This window comes from Rhamphochromis longiceps, linkage group LG2 (genome assembly GCF_057381845.1).
Source record: "Rhamphochromis longiceps isolate RC_006_pf linkage group LG2, R_longiceps_female_GT1.1, whole genome shotgun sequence".
NCBI lineage: Eukaryota > Metazoa > Chordata > Actinopteri > Cichliformes > Cichlidae > Rhamphochromis > Rhamphochromis longiceps.
In genome coordinates this window covers 10,815,542-10,832,550 of record NC_140558.1, presented here as the reverse complement: position 1 = coordinate 10,832,550, position 17,009 = coordinate 10,815,542, and the positions used below count along the sequence as shown (strand labels likewise).

At 43.0% G+C, this 17,009-nt stretch overlaps 1 protein-coding gene across 3 annotated transcripts in view; it reads left to right on the top strand.

Annotated features, from left to right (window-relative positions):
• The first annotated feature begins 8,398 nt into the window (after nucleotides 1–8,398).
• The window catches only part of LOC146677006 (transcription factor COE3), a 146,889-nt gene continuing 138,278 nt past the window's right edge, over nucleotides 8,399–17,009 (top strand). For 2 of the 3 annotated variants that reach the window (XM_085417576.1, XM_085417586.1), the window contains exon 1: nucleotides 13,520–16,472. In XM_085417576.1, the coding sequence (XP_085273702.1) occupies nucleotides 16,339–16,472 (134 nt within the window). In that variant the 5' untranslated portion in view covers nucleotides 13,520–16,338. Of the gene's footprint in view, nucleotides 8,808–13,519; nucleotides 16,473–17,009 lie in introns of those variants that run through there. The other variant, XM_085417568.1, reaches the window with a different exon arrangement.

Below are 17,009 nucleotides of genomic sequence, written 5' to 3'. Positions count from 1 at the left end.
TCAGTAAGGAAAATCGCTATTGGCTGTCCTAAAAGTTGCTAGAAGTCGCTAAATGTGTGTGAATGTGTGTGTGAATGGGTGGATGACAGGTTGTGTAAAGCGCTTTAGGGTCCTTAGGGACTAGAAAAGCGCTATACAAATACAGGCCATTTACCATTCAAATGACGTCATCACCTAATTTGCATAATTGGTCATGCTAATGTAATTGTAACCTACATTGTAGGAGAGGAAAAATAACATCGTGGAAGAGACATAAAGTGAGTAAAAACGTCCTAAATGCATTTAGAATTTATTTAGAACTACAAATAAAATTTCTTTTAGCAATTATTGTATGTCTAATGTCACAATTCCAACGCAACTCCTGTGGTGAGTAGTAGTAGGTGACCTGAAATAGGCACTCTGGTTGAGTTACTTTGTGTGTGTGTTTATAAGTAGTTTTAAACCTTGTGATCCACAAAACAACATAACAGTAAAATAAGAACTGACTGCTACAGTCAGCGCTGGAGCAGCGGCTTCGCTCATGCGCGATTCATTTGCAGTTGGGGCGCATAGATGTGAACATCTCCTGCCCTGATAGCAGCTGGGGGAGGACTATCCTCCGCCCGTGAGCGCCTTGGCACCGGCGAGGTGCCCACGGCAGCACCCGCTGCTTGTTGAGAGTAAGAGCAATATGTGCTTTCACGTCAAAAAGTCGTCATAAATAAGTCTCCAATAACACCAGAAAAAGTCGCTAGTCGCTTTTTAGAAAAAAAGTCGCTAAGGGGGTCATCCACACATGCCAACAAAGGCAGTTTCATTTGCGTTTACTAATATTCAAGAAAAGATTGTTTGAAAATGGGGATTATTTTATTTACTTTGTTTTAAAGGAAACATATATTTATTAGTTGGCTTATTTTATTGGTAATAATGATAACTGCTGGTTGCAACCTAACACTACAGAAATTGTTAATTATTACTGTATTTTTGTTAAAATAAATGTCTTTATTTAAGTATGATCTGCTCATTCACACAGAGAAAAAGGTTTTATATGGAAAATAAACAACATTTCAAATATTTTCACAGCAGTTAACAACAATCATATTTTCTGCTGTTTTTAAAAACATTTATTTCATTGAAGTCTGAGGGGGAAAAAAGCCCGTTCATTCAAATTAACAGAACAAATAAAATAAGTTATAATATAAGTTATAAAAGGAAGTGGAAGTATTAAAAATTCCTTGCTTCTATCTCCACTTGACTTTAATTTTTTGGGGAGTTGAGTATTCTGTTACATCTATTGATCACTATTGTTCCAGATGGTTATTGGCAGTTTAATCACTGAGTAGTGATGTGTCAGTCCTGAATGAAATGGCTCTTAGAGCCGACTCTATGACGTGAATGAAGCGAGCCTGCTCCTTATCGAGAGCCGTGGGTTTTATTTCTTTCTCTCACTCTCTCTCGCGCTTTTTTTTCGCTTCACTCTGCACGTGAGCCTTGTGCTTTACCGGGCAGAGGGGGGCGGGGCGGTAGTTACACACCAGTAGCACAGGAACAGAGCAGGAGGGAGAGAGAGAGAAAGAGAGCCAGGGACAGCAACGTCACATTAGAAAGGTCTAGTACAGTGGTTCTTAATCTGGGTTCGATCGAACCCTTGGGGTTCGGCGAGTCGGTCTCAGGGGTTCGGCAGAGCCTCCACCGTGACATGCACGGCTAATTTTGTGCACCAGTAAAAACATATCTATGTCTTGAATTTGAAAATATCATATTTTATTTTTCACTAAAGAGGGGTTCAGCGACTGCGCATATGAAACTGGTGGGGTTCGGTACCTCCAACAAGGTTAAGAACCACTGGTCTAGTAATCATTAGTGATGGGTCGTTCGCGAACGAAATGGCTCTTAGAGCCGGCTCTTTGACGTGAACGACGCGAGCCGGCTCCTTATCGCGAGCCGTCACGTGGGTTTTTTTTTTCTTTTTCTTTCTCTCAGCCTCTCTCTCGCACTTTTTTCCCGCTTCACTCTGCACGGGAGCCTTGTGCTTTACGCTGGGCAGAGGGGGGAGGGGCGGTAGTTACACTCAGTAGCACAGGAACAGAGCCAGAGAGAGAGAAAGAGAGGCAGGGACAACAACATTAGAAAGGTATAGTAATCATCCACAACTATTTTCGGTTGCAGATGATAAAGGATTGAGAAAGTTTATTCATGCAGGTCCATATGACAGAGAATATGCATGTTCTTTTAGTTTTCATATTATAATTTATATTTAATTGTGTTGTGGTTTGCAGTGTTTTGTGTTCTTTTCATTTTAAATTTGTGAAAGGAAAAAGCTGAAAATTTAAATAGTTAAAACTTGAAATGTGAATAGTTGATTTTTGTATTATATGATTTATGTATTACATTTTATGTGGAGTGAATAAATAAAAGTATATTTACGGTGGCCCCTAGAGACAAAGCACATACAAACTTCAAATCACGTACGAACTCTGAAGCATGTACAAACTCCAAAACACGTAAAAACACGTACAAACTCCAAAACACGTAAAAACTCCAAAACACGTAAAAACACGTACAAACTCCGAAGCACGTAAAAACTCAGAAGCATATAAAAACTCAGAAGCACATAAAAACTCAAAACACGTACAAAAGACAACAGAAGTGCTCCAGGATGCTGGGCGCAGTGTTGAGCCTTTGTTATCTTGTGGCTACACAAGCCAGCAAGTACCAACGACCGGATTTGGTGTGTGGTAATAACAGGTAAATGAACTTTTTTTTAAATTATTTGAATATATATATGAGTGCCTGTGTATAAATACACAAACAATACACACATGCTTTCAATTGTGTAATTTAAGTGATCTAGTAGCTCTGCTTTGGAAGTTCAGTTCATGCTAGAAATGTGTTTTGGAGTTTGTACGTGTTTTGTCTCTAGGGGCCACCGCATATATTTATATATAAACATATATAAATAAAACCACTTGTTTTTATGTTAGTAATTCCTTTTGTGCATAATTTTATATTATTGTTAATAATAAATTAATGAAAGCAACAAAACAACCTGAAGAGCCGGTTCGGGGCCGAAAGAGCCGGCTCTTTTTAGTGAGCCGAACCGAAAGAGCCGGGTCTCTAAAAAGAGCCGGAAATCCCATCACTAGTAATCATCCACAACCATAGCTGGACTGGCCAGCGCCTGGCGATTTTTTGTTTTTATGGGCCGATCATTTTTTTTTTTTTTTTGGAAGGGTATAAATAATGAAAGGTGTTGGATTGGCCAATTGGTCATGATCGACTCTGGGCTGGACCAATTACAGCCGAGGAGGTCGGATGCACCCTCCCCCTTGTTTAGCAATCTTATAGACCAGGGGTGGCCAACCAGTCAGAGACCAAGAGCCACTTTTTTTTTACTGTGTTACCGCAAAGAGCCACATCATACGCATGGGCACACATGAACATCACCCATCCTTTCCTCCCTCTCTCTCTCTCTCTCACACTCACACACACACACACACACACACACACACACACACACACACCTCTGCTCAGCCAGATTTATTGTAAATGTCACACACCAACATGATAATGACAGAAATGGACTCCTACAGTACTAAAACCACAGGCCAGTCATTTTCAACAATGAACATTGTGTGCACTGTCTCACACACACACACGTTTGAAACAGACCGTGCAAATATTGCCAACTGAGGCTTGTCTTGTATATCACAACTCTCATCCAATGCGACACTAAAATACTCACATGCTTGAAGGTCAGAGTGCAACTGTGATTCAATAGCCGTGTTAATGTCCGATATTCTGTGTTCAACAGTGTGGCGGGACAGTTGGACGTCTGATACCATGCGTTTTAATTTGTCGTTTTCAGGAGACAAGATTCCAACAACATCACTGAGGCATTTTTTAACGAACTCCCCTTCATTGTATGGCTTTTTAGCCCGTGCAATGTTCCAAGCCAGCTGATAGGATGCGAGCGTTATGGTCTCTGACCGCTTCGTAAATTTTTGGAAAAACTGTATCTGCTTTTCTGCCTGACTTTTCAAAGTGGCCAACTCGTGCTTGCGAAGTTCAGTCCCTTTTGGAAATTCCTGGTCGATGTTAGCATGGAGTGAGCTGAAGTGGCGCTGAAGATTTGAAGCTTTGAAATGCGCTAATGACGTCTGACATATAAGGCAGAATGGCTTACCATTGCGTTCAACAAAAAAATATAAACTCTCCCACTCTGTTAAAAACGTCCTGTGTTCATCTTCATATTTTCTTTTTGCTGTGCATTTTTTTCCTGCCATTTTAAGGGCGAACTTGCTCCTACTGGGAAACTTTGCGGTATTTTCATCTCACACACATGCGCATTTGATGAAAAATACCGTATTGAACTCAAGCGAAGCGAACGCGCACATTTTAAAACAACAACATAAAAAAAATCAAAACACAAACATAAACTTTGATATGAACGTAAGAGCCGCATGAAACCAGGCAAAGAGCTGCATGCGGCTCGAGAGCCGCGGGTTGGCCACCCCTGTTATAGACGAACTAAAGAAAATGGAGAACAAAAAAAGGAAAGGAGGTGCAGAAAAAATTAGGGCCAAAAAGAAACAAGCCCTTCAGGCAGACGCTGCCAAATGTGTAAAAATAACTGAATTGTTTGGCGGTAGCTATGGCATAGCTTCCACAGATTTAGCAACATCAGCAAGTGGTGGAGGCCAGCAGGTGGATAAGGGAAAGGGGAGGCAAGAGGAGGAGAGACCCGAGGCGGCCGCTGGTCATAGTGGCAGAGGAACTGAACTTCAGGTAAGAAGTTATGACCTGCTGTCTATCTGTGTCAGATATAAACCAAGTTTAGTTGTAGTTTGTTTTCGTTGTGCTGACTTTTTACAGTCGCTTAGAATAACTGGTACTGCGTACTAGCTAGCATGACGGAGTTTATATACTGCTGGGCGGGTGCTATGAAGTTACTGATAGTAAATTTTATTTTATGCTTAAGGTTAGTTTCTCAAACTCCTCAAAATCTTAACAAATTGTGCCAATCCTTACATGTTGCACCAGGCTGATTTATCATCAAAAGTGGAGAAGTCTGTGACAGAGGAGACAGAAGAGCAGCAGAGAGAGATGGAGAGATGACTTCCTGTCATCCATGAGGGATGCATTTGACATATGTTTCACATATTATAGCCCAACAAGTTACTTATAGCAATTTAAATACGAGCAATCAGTTTTTGGCAAATACCGGAAATCACTTTTTGGCACAACACCTGCTATTTTTTGTGTTTCTTTTTATCGCTGTGTAACTGAGTTCAATTGAAAGCCTGCATGGGCTAGTACCTCTTGCCACAAGTTACCTCTGAATGACGTCACATTTTTGGTGGGCCGGTCTCTAGTCAAAATGCCCGGGCCGATTTTTTGTCCCAGTCCAGCCCTGTCCACAACTATTTTCAGTTGCAGATGATAAAGGATTCAGAAAGTTTATTCATGCAGGTTCATATGACAGAGAATATGCATGTTCTTTTTGTTTTCATATTTTAGTTTATATTTAATTGTGTTGTGGTTTGCAGTGTTTTGTGTTGTTTCACTTTAAATTTGTTTAAAAGGAAAAAGCTGAAAATTTAAATAGTTAAAAGTTGAAATGTGAATTGTTGGTTTTTGTATTATATGATTTATTTATTACATTTTATGTGGAGTGAATAAATAAAGGTATATTTACGGTGGCCCCTAGAGACAAAGCACATACAAGCTCCAAAACAGTACAAACTTCAAAACACGTACAAAACACAACAGAAGTGCTCCAGGATGCTAGGGGCAGTGTTGAGCTTTGTTACCTAGAGGCTACACAAGCCAGGAATTACCAATGACCGGATTTGGTGTGTGGTAGTAACAGGTAAATGAACATTTTTTTTAATTATTTGAATATATATGAGTGCCTGTGTATAAATACACAAACAATACACACATGCTTTCAATTGTGTAATTTAAGTGATCTAGTAGCTCTGCTTTGGAAGTTCAGTTCATGCTAGAAATGTGTTTTGGAGTTTGTACATGCTTTGTCTCTAGGGGCCACCGCATATATTTATATATAAACATATATAAATAAAACCACTTTCTTTTACATTAGTAATTCCTTTTGTGTATAATTTTATATTATTGTTAATAATAAATTAATGAAAGCAACAAAACAACCTGAAGAGTTGGTTGGGAGCCGAAAGAGCCGGCTCTTTTTAGTGATCCGAGCCAAAAGATCTCTAAAAAGAGCCGGAAATCCCATCACTACTAAAGACCCAGCTACTGTATTTCACAGGTAGAGAAAAGAAAGAGCTAACTTTAGTCAGAGATGGAGAAAGATAAGAAAGACAGGAGAGGAAGAAAAGAGGTTAGATTTAAAGTGAAGGACCGCTCATTTAAAGCTCACATGTAAGCCCTCATGTTGTTAAATCACATATTGCGTCTGTACATGTGAGATTATGTTGTTTCATATTGTGAAACGTACTAGAAATCAAACTGAGGGAGACTAACTGTGTTATTTAAAGGCTTGAATTCATTTGTGTACATCCACAAAGAGCAGCAGGTCAGCTGATCACAGCCTGCACACTAAGAAAATCTACTGGAGCTCTCAGTAGAAGTTATTGTGAGTTATGATTATTTTTCCCACACTGAACCATTACAACCAGTTTAGTGTTCTCCCACCTGCTGAATCCACTTTAACCCCTGACTACACACATTTTCCTGTTTAGAGGTAAAATGGCCCTCTACAATGGAGGCAACAGGAGATAGAGTTACTTTTACTTTTCTTCTTTTTTTCAGATTGAAGCTGAGTATAATTATAATAAAAACATTAGACTAAAGTCTGTATTTACCAATATTAATTTATCATTATGTTAATATAGAGCAAGGTTCAGTTAGCTTTGCACAAAATAGAAAAAACCTCCAAAGAGCTACTTTTACTTTATTACTTTGGGTACATTTAAGAGCCTGTACTTTTTGGGGCAATCGTGGCTCAAGAGTTGGGAGTTCGCCTTGTAATCGGAAGGTTGCCGGTTCGAGCCCCGGCTCGGACAGTCTCGGTCGTTGTGTCCTTGGGCACGACACTTCACCCGTTGCCTACTGGTGGTGGTCAGAGGGCCCGGTGGCGCCAGTGTCCGGCAGCCTCGCCTCTGTCAGTGCGCCCCAGGGTGGCTGTGGCTACAATGTAGCTTGCCATCACCAGTGTGTGAATGTGTGGATGACTGGATGTGTAAAGCGCTTTGGGGTCCTTAGGGACTAGTAAAGCGCTATATAAATACAGGCCATTTACCATTTTTTACTTGAGTAAAGAAGTTGAATCAGTACTTCAACATTCACTGCAGTTTATTTTTACAGTAGTATTTGTACTTCTACTTAAGGACAGAATGTCTGTACTGTGGTGCTGGGAGAACCAGCCAGTAGCTCTGCGTGTCTGATGTGGCAGAATCAAAGCAGAAGGAACCCCTCAGTCTTCTCTCAGGATTGAACCTGAGATCATTCGCTTGTTCGTGGAATGTTTAAAGCGCTAAACTGTGGAGCCACTGCATAAATGTGTAACTGAGTCTAACTGATCTAAAAAGTGCCAGAAAGTTTGCTGTTGAGAGTTTACACTGAAACATGTACGGGTCGATGTGAGGATGTTAATGCTCATCAAAAGCTTCATTCACTTTTTTACCCAGGATAAATTTTGTTTGAAATATTTGAAATGAGTTTTTATTTGAAATAAATATTTGAGTCCACTGAAATAAGCAGACCCCTGTCATGGGTATGCTGAGCGTGATAAATTCATCGTCTGAGTCTCATTTACAGGCACACAGAATAATCACACACGTGTCTTTGAACTCTGCTTTATCTAAATACACCGTGATGATTTAGCACTGATGTTATTAATGAAGCAGGTGGTTGGTGTTTGAGCGGCAGTGTAATCCACCCTTCTGTCCAACAGATGGCGCTCCCTGCCTTCAGTTGGTGAGGAAGGCCGCGTGATGGAGGCCAAATGCCTCAGAAATAAAAGAGATTACGGTGAAAACATCTTTTATTAGGGAACCTGAACAAACATGCAGCATCCAAATATTAAAGTTTTGCTCATAAGCAGCTCTGATCCAGATCAGTGCAGTTCAGAAAGCTGAGAGGACGACTCACATACTGTACAAGCTGTGAAACTATCACAGATACAAGGAAGAAAATCTACTGAAACTGGACAATAAAACCTATAAGAGAGAAACCAACATTATGAAACATGAGAGTAAAAACAAAGAGACTAAACAGAATATGAATAATAACAATGTGATTGCAGCTTTGCACTAAAATGTCCCTCATTTAGCATGCAGTGTGTATTTATTATTTATTCCTCTGTTTATTTGTTTGTTTAACAGGATCACGATGGATAGTTCTGGGTGGATTAGAAATGATTCATTTTGCAGTCCAGGAGTTTTTGGGAGGATTCTTTACCTTTGACGTTTGGTATCAAGAAAAATTAGCAGACATGAATGTGTCTCTGTATTATTTGTAGATAAAACTGATCCAGTTCACACTCAATAAACCTATAAATGGCCATTATGTGTAACTCTTAATTGGTTAATTGGCGGTTAGCTGGATTTTCTGTGGGTTTGGATTTGAGTGCACTGGTTTTTACATAGAGTCCTTTTACATGGATTCACCCAATCAATCACACATTCATGCAGCTCTTTATTCTGCACTGTGTATCTAACACACCCTCACAGGTATGCAACAGGAGCGATTTGTGGTTCACCGTCTTTCCCAGAAATCAGAGGATGGAACCGCTGAGCTTCTCCTGCTTCCTGAGACACAGAGGCCCCGGATGAAGGATGGAAGAGGTGAGAAGTAACAGGAACATCCGCAGCTTTCTGTCAAATAAGGTAACACACTCACTAGCTTCGGTGTAGGCTGACGGATTGTGCTGACATGCGTAGTCCTGCTGGAAAACCCTACAAACCCTGCTCCTAAAATAATCAGGATGCAGGAGTTTAGGGGGGGAAAGTGGATATTTGGTGTGATATCCTCACAAAAACATCAAACTGGAATAAGAAAAACTGGGAGTGAACGTTATGATGTTCCCAAGGAAGTATTCTCTTTCTGGATCCAGGTTCTCGGTCCATGCACGACGTGGAGGGAGGCATGCGGTCTCAGGCTGCTCATGTTTACCTCGTTTATTCGAGCCTCAGAATTCAGTAAGCTGCAGACAAACTTTGCAGGAAATCTCAAATCTGCTGCTGATTTTCCAGCTGAAGTCTACGAGATGAGGAAGTATAAAGTATCGCTGCAACAATCAGAGGTGGAAAAATGCACTTTAGATTACTGATACAGTGAGTTTTACAGTTCATGCACAGTTCTCAAGTGCATCGGTTTTCTTTCATGTTATTGTTGCCGTGGTCACACTCTTGGATCAAAAATACAATCAAAGGAATAAATGATAAGCTGCTGGCAGATATAATTACAGGTCTGCCTTTGAGTTTTGGTTGAGGTTAGCAGGAACTATTAAAGCCACGGAGAGGCTGCTGTCAGCTCAGTCTGCACAAACCAGCCAAACACTGCGACTCTGAGGAGGCCTGTGATTGGCCAGAGAGCCTATGGACTGAGCCCAGACCAGGTGCTGCAGTAAAGTCACCTTTCAGACCAATTAAATGAAGGCATTGTGAACAGCTGTGATGTCAAACTTCACGAAACTAAGTGACTATTTCATGTCTCTGTTTGAGTTTCTTTTTCTCTGAAAGACATGATAGTGTTCTGTAGGGATTCGTTTTGTTTTTCAATAATTTTTATGTAAAACTGAGCAAAAAAATATCAATTATATGCAAATCCTCATCTGTTGCGTTCTCACAAACTCGTTACACTGCTACAACATTACAGTGACGTCATCATAGTCGGGATGTTTTTTCATCTTCTTTTATTTCCATGCTTCTGTTTCAGCCTAAGTCTGAAAAAACAAACAAACACGAAACCCCCAAAACATCTGGATTGCAGACCTGGAATAATTTAACTATTTTGTTCAGAAACACTCAAAATATTTACATTATTGAAATCTTTGAAAATGATTCAATAACATTCAGTAATGTTAAAAAGCACACAGCTTTCCATTCCTCACACTCCCCTTTGACAAATTCCCATTTTTAGGATTAAAAACATCACAGCACAGTATGCAGTGAGGATTATAAATGACGCCACTCAGACATTTGAAATATAATTTGAAAATATCAAATAAACGTGCAGAGAAAGTGCACTTTTCTTTTTGCAGTGTGGGGAAGTTCTCGTGTAAAGTGGATCAAACACTCTCTGAGGTGAAATCCTGAAGTTTGCCGTGAGCGTACCGAGTTCTGGTATCAGCAGCAGGCGGCGGGTTAGCACCGAGTGTGTTGCAGGATATTTAGGAGGGTTTGGGGGCACCTCTGAGGTTAAATGCCCCTCAGATGGTTGAAGTGGTGTCATGACCCCTCCCAGCAGGAGGTCTGCAGGCTCCAGGATCCTCTGATCCACCGAGCCTCGATCCCACTTCAGAGGATGAAAAGAAGGATTTGTTTGGATTTTCCCATTCTGAGTGTGCATGTGTGTGTCCATGCGTGTGTGTGTGTGTGCGCTCTTGGATGATGCCACTCCTTCCAGCCCTCCTTGCGTCTTTATTTAAACATGAACAGAAGGAATCCCTCAGTGCTGGTTTACAGTCAGATTAAACAGACGTGTTTTAACCCAGTCTTGGTTTTAAGTTTTTGAATTAAACTAGTTGTTTTCTGTGACAGTCTCTTTCTCTTTTCAAGCTTTTGCTTTGTTCAAATTCGACACATTTACCTTATTAAAGAAATAATTTTACACCTCTGGAAAATCAGAACTCCATGAGAGCTGTTTCTGTATGGCGGCTGACAAAGACATTAACGCCGTCCGATTCTTTGGAACCACCGCAGTCGTGTGTTTGAAGGAGAGTTCTTTTGGTTTTCTTTACTTCCTGGTTCTTATATCCTGTTCCGGTGGTGCATGCTGATATTAACCATGAATAAATAACAACGTCAGTGAACATACAGTAAACCCTGTGAGCTAAAAACTCAGACTGCCAATCATAAAGACAAAATCTTTTTTTTTTTGTTGCCATTTTTGGATCTGCATGATGTCATGAGGAGGACGGGCACCTCAGGCACAGTAACCATATTGATCATCTATTTGCAAAGCATGCCCAATCAGAAGAACGTTTACCTTTAAAAGGGGGAGGGGCTAAGACAGCTTGTTTCAGACAGATGATGAGCTGAGGGACCCAGGATAAGATAAAGAAAGATTAGCTTGAACGGAGAATCATGCAAAGCTCTCCTGGTGGAGTTAAAGCGGAAAATTATGGAGATGGAAATGATCCAATGGGTCTTTAATGTAAATCCACCTTAATGTGTAACACTGGTTGGCTTATTTACCCACTCAACATGATTGTGAATGTTTGAACCCTGAATTTCACGCACACACTGACTGTGGGTCAGTTTTTAACTTGGTCAGAGAGAAAATGAATGAATAATCAGAAGTTTGAGAAAAGTAAGTGCTGCAGTAACGAAAGCTCAGCGGCTCACTCAGACTAACCAGTCAAACTTACTGTAACATCCTGATGTTAAACATCAGCAGGCAGACAGCGAGTTTGGATAAAAGTCCTCAGTGTGTGTCATGTTTTCAACATTAAAGTCTGATTTATTTTATTCTGTCCAAAGACACACGCAGCAGTTTATTCTGATGCACTCACAGCCGAAACGTCACCACAGCACCAAACAGTGAGCTGAAATGATGAAGCTGAAGTGGATTTAAGGTGGAAAGTTGTATAGAAACATTCTCTTGTAATGAGAGAACTTAGTAAACACTTCTTCCTGGGTTCGGTCCCCTTCAGGGATCACCATCTCCTCCTATCCCAGCCTCCTCTGCGGTCACACCAACCCTCTGCACGTCCTCCTTCACTACATCCATGAACCTCCTCTGTGCTCTTCCTTTCTTCCTCCTGCTCGCTCCATCGTCATCATTCTTTCCTATCGGCTTTCCCTTTGCCAGCCATAGTTCCTACATTTAGAGTCCCTGCTCTCACCTCCACGCTCCAGCCTTTCCTTCTCTCTCTCTGCCTCCTCCTTCTCCTCCTCTTCTGTCTTCCGCCGGTGCCCTGCTGGTCAGCAGCACCAGTGGCGGCCGTTGTTAACTCATGCCCCGACTGATCCGGTACGGAAATCTCATTCATTCTACCTAATTTGCCCGGGGTGGGCACCGGCACTGTGGGGGCAGAGCTGTGAAAGAATTTAAACATAAATTTTCTGTGGCTGAGAGAATGAAATCAAATCAGCAGAGAAAAAAAATGAAACAATTGGATATAAATAAATGTGATAATCGCATTTTTTTTAGGATGTTTGAGCCTTTTTTAACATTTTAAACTGAACATTTATGATTTGATATCTGTTAAACAGGAGAACAGAACAACGCAGTGACCTACTAACATGTGCTTTGACTCATCATGACTAAAAGAAGGACAATGTTGTGTTTTATGCCAAATTTCTCCAGTTCCAGGATTTCCCCAAATATGTTTCAGGGGCCTAAAAGAGTCAGGGAAACGGGGCCTGAGTCAGGATTTACGCTCATGTTGTTATTCTGTTTTCAGTCCGGTCAGAGAGAAGATCTCTGCAATCAGTGGGTGACTAAACGTGCCGTTCATATCAAAGACTTGTAATTCTAAATGTCTGTTTCTTTCACTCTGGTAGATAAAGTACACTCAGGTTACGGTGGCTTCAGTTTCAAACTTTAATCTCACTGCTCGGAATAGTTTGATTTTTCCTCACGGCTGGACACATCACTGATACCGACGATTATTTCTGATGAGCCGCAGCGTGCTGATCAGGCTCGCAGTACTGGTCTTTGCCCACTGTGTGGCGCCCTGTGTCTGTAGACTGAGCCCTCCTGACTGCAGCTGCTGCTTGAAGTCACTTGTGAATTTATGTTTTTAGCAGCAGTGTTACAGAACAAAGCAACATCTGTGTTTCATGCACGACAGATTATCCTGTTTATTATGAAGAATTAATAAAGTCATTAAAGTGAAAAAATAAAACGCAGGTAAAGGTGTGTTTATCTTTGAATGTTGGAGATCCGTCTTAAAGGTTAAAAGGAGATTTAAATGCGCATGTGTCTGTGCAGCGTATGTCTAAATGTGCGTTTAGTGCTCGTGTGGTCGCATCCCGCTCGTCCAATCATTGTTCTCGTAGGTCTGCCTCGGAGAACAGGCCTGGCAGCGGCTCTTAAGCCAGCTCCAGGATGGTTTGAAGACAGATGAAGGGTACTCGATGAGGGACTCTGGAGTTCCACGGTTACTTGGAAGCAGTTCCAGGGGGTCCATGGTGGAGGCCTCGGGTGTTTTTAAGTGAGTGCCAGGGCATTTGGAGAAGTTCCTGGGAGGGTGTGGGAATAAGCAAGGTGCATCTAAAGGGAGGTTCAATGAGCTGCCTGACGTGCAGGCTGGATTCCAGAGCCGTCAGGTTTTTCTAATGAAGATTGTTATAATTAAAGTTCAGGTCATTTTCAAAGGTTCCAGCAAACAGTCCTGCTTCTGAGAAGACACCAATGGAAGGAGGTAATGACCTCCTTCCATTGGTGCTCTTGGAGTTGTTAGATGAAGTTGGAAGAAATTCTACCACGTGCGTTTTCCAGGATGTTTTCTTGAAGATGTTCTGAAATTCCAGGCAGGTCCAGGTTCACGTGAAGCAGTTTATTGGAGTGTTTTGACAATTGTGATGGTTTGAGGATGTTTGGGTGGTTATTAAAGTTTCTCAGGTGGTGTAGATGACAGTTTATCAGATGTGAGGGCTTTGAAGAGTTTTCATTGTGTTTAAAAAAATAATTATAGAAGATATTGAGAAATTTTGTTTTCATATTCCAGGATATGCTGGAATTCAGGGTCAGCTCACTGGATTTTTTTCAGGCAGTTCTACGAGGGACATTTAGGTGATTTTTAAAGATTTGGGGATTTCTGTGTGGGAGAGAGGAGTTTAACTACAGGAGTATTTAAGGGAGGTCCTTGTCGTCTGGTGCTTTTTCTTAGAGGCTGGCGGTTCTTGATCTGTAGTTAATCGGCCTTTATGAGTCCCTGGAATGTTTCAGGTTTTCCAGGAAGGTTTCTTTAGCATATGCTGCAACTACAGGTGGGCGAGGTGCACCTGAAGCAGCTCCTGGTGCAGTTTTAGATCCTTGTTTGGATTTTAAGGGATGTCAGTTGACTTTTAAAGGTTTCCTAAGGGTCGTGGGGGTTTCAGCATCATATTTAAGGATTTCAAGGATTCCTTGAAAAGACTTCAGATTTGAGGGGCTGTTTTATTTGGCAGCAGGCTTCATTACCTTCAAGTAATATTAAAGAATCAAAAGCACCATCAAAATAAAACAAATTTACATTAAATGAAATTAATACTGAAAATTAAAAAACAGCTTTCATCCCCCACAACCTGTAAAAATGATTCTCAGGGTGGAAAAAAATAAATTACATTTATTATAGCGCCAATTTCATTAATAAACCTGAAATTTTATTTAACATAAGGTCACCACGTAAGGCACATAATTACAGGCTACATATTAAAGCTGTAAAATAATTTTTATAATGAATATTTTCGCGAGTCTGTTGCCGTCTGGTTTCTAATCCGGCCCGTCTTCATCACCCTCCTCTTCATCGCCAACATGTTTGCAGCGTCTCATTGACTTTTTCTCTCCCTACACAGAAGTATTTTTCCAGGCTTTCCAGACGTTTCTGTTTCCCTGGAGGGAGGCAGCGGGCTAAAGGAGGATAAATATTTAATCAGCGCTGCTCTGGAGTTTTTGCTTAATTAGAGGAATTCTGCTCCTGCCACGAAAACCAACAGAGATGACTGCTGCAGACGTCAGATCAGGCAAAACAGCGAGAGACGAGCTGAAAACGGTTATTACGGTACCGTTATCATTATTATCACTGTTATTATTATCATTATTATTATCACTGTCGCCGGAGGAGGCGTGACAGGTCTTGGAGGTGCTTCTCGCTTTGACTTTGAAATCAAACACACATTTTAAAGCGGTGTGAAATAAAACAGCTTATTAGCGGTTTCCCTCCGGGTGTGTGTGTATGTGTGTGTGAGAGAGAAAGAGAAAGAGAGAGAAAGAGTGTGTATGTGTGTGTGTGAGAGATAGAAAGAAAGAGAGAGAGAGAAAGAGAGAAAGAGTGCGTGTGTGTTTTTGAGCGCCATATGTCCGTGCGTAAAAAGCGCACTCTGTTGTGGTATTTGCGTGCCGCCGTGTCGGTGAGGCTGCACGCGGGATGACAGAGGAGATTACTCCGCGTGGGGCCCGTTAATCCCGCGGGTTGGCGGCTTGTTATCAGGTTCGGGGTGAAACGCGGAGCGCGCGCGGGCCCGGAAGGTTCGGATGAAGCGAGGGTGCGAGGGCCGGAAGTGACGGCAGCAAGTGTGAGACGAGTGTCAGGTACCGGTGTACCTGCGTGGCCCGCTCTGGTCTCGCGCTGGTGTTGCTTTGATTCTTTTACTTCTTCAAACTTCATTTTTCACAGCGCGCGCGGCCCAACACGCGGAAACCCTTATTTGGCGCGCGGTTTGCAAAACAATGACGCAACGCGAGCTTTCAGCCAATGAGCAGCCAGAGGCGCGACCAGTATTCAAACGAGCGGCCCATATTTGGTGTCTGCCCCGCCCCCCCAGCTTCGCGTCGGTCCCCCGGGAGCTCCGGAGCCCCGGACCCCGGGAGAAGGAGCTCTCCGCCGGGACGGAGGAGCCATAAAGAGCCGGGGAGGGAGGGGATGAGATTCCTCGCTGCCCAATCCCCCTGCTCCCCCGGGAGCAGCAGCCTTCCTCGGCCCGGCCCTCCCTCTTGTTTGCTAATCATTTCATTTTACTCCTTTTTGAAGCGCTCGCCTGTTTTTTTATCCCACTTTTCATTTTTCCACAATCCGCGGCTGCTCGCCTCCCTCTGATCCCGGCTCTGCCGCTCCGTTCTCGCGGCGTCAGGCTGATTCTCCGCCGCCTCCTCTGAGATGCTCTCCCCGCTCTCCGCTCCTCTCTCCGACCGCCTTTAACTTCACACGGGCGCAGCTTTAAAGCCCGGACTGCTGCGAGCCGGGGCTGGGATCTAAAACAACCCCGGAGACACCCACAGGGATCCGGGGCTCTTCTCTGGATCAGGACCCGGTACTTTGGGGAAGCTCGCTCGCTCGTGTGCCCCCCCCACCCCACCCCTCCTCCTCCCCTCCTTCCTCCTCTTTTCTCCACCTTAATCCAGGTTGGTCCTTTGGCTTTTTGAGTGGCTGGTACAGGGAGGATTATTCTTCTTCTTCTTCTTTCGTGTTTCTGGTGAAGACAAAGCTCCCAGAAGGACACTTTGATGTTCTCCATCCAGGACAGCCTCCCCCGGGGGGCCCTAACCATGAAGGAGGAGCCGCTCCCCACCGGCATGACCCCGGTCCGCTCGTGGATGCAGGGCGCGGGGATTTTGGACGCCAACACAGCGGCACAGAGGTAAAAATCCCACAAAAGCACGCGGGCGACTTTTCGTGAGTGTGCCAGTGAGTGAGTGAGCGTGACAGTCCAGGTGAAGGTGGCAGTTTGCATCTTGCAGGATCTGAAAAGTGTCGCGCGCGGGGGGCAAAAAGAAAAAGGCAAAGTTAAACCAGCGCGAGGACGATTCCCACGCGCTCCGCTCCTCTAAAGCTTCAGAACGATAAAAATCCGGTTTGTAAAGTTTGACTTTGAGGTTCAGTGTGAGGTTCAGAGTGAGTCCGAGAGGCTCGGAGAATAAAAATGATCAAAGGCGGAAGCCTCCAAAATAATCAAACCTGTGGGAGCGCGAGGCGCTAAGCGCCCGGGCGCAGCTCCTCTCTGCCGGGGTCGGCTCCAGCGGCTGCCCGCCGCCTGCGCTCCACAAACCTCAGCGTGAAATACCGTCCACGGCTCCCACCCCGCGGACCAGAAGACACGGTGCGCACACAGAGCGCGAGGAGGCTCGAAGCCGCTGCCCTGAGAACAGCTCAGAGAATAATTCTCACGATCACAGCA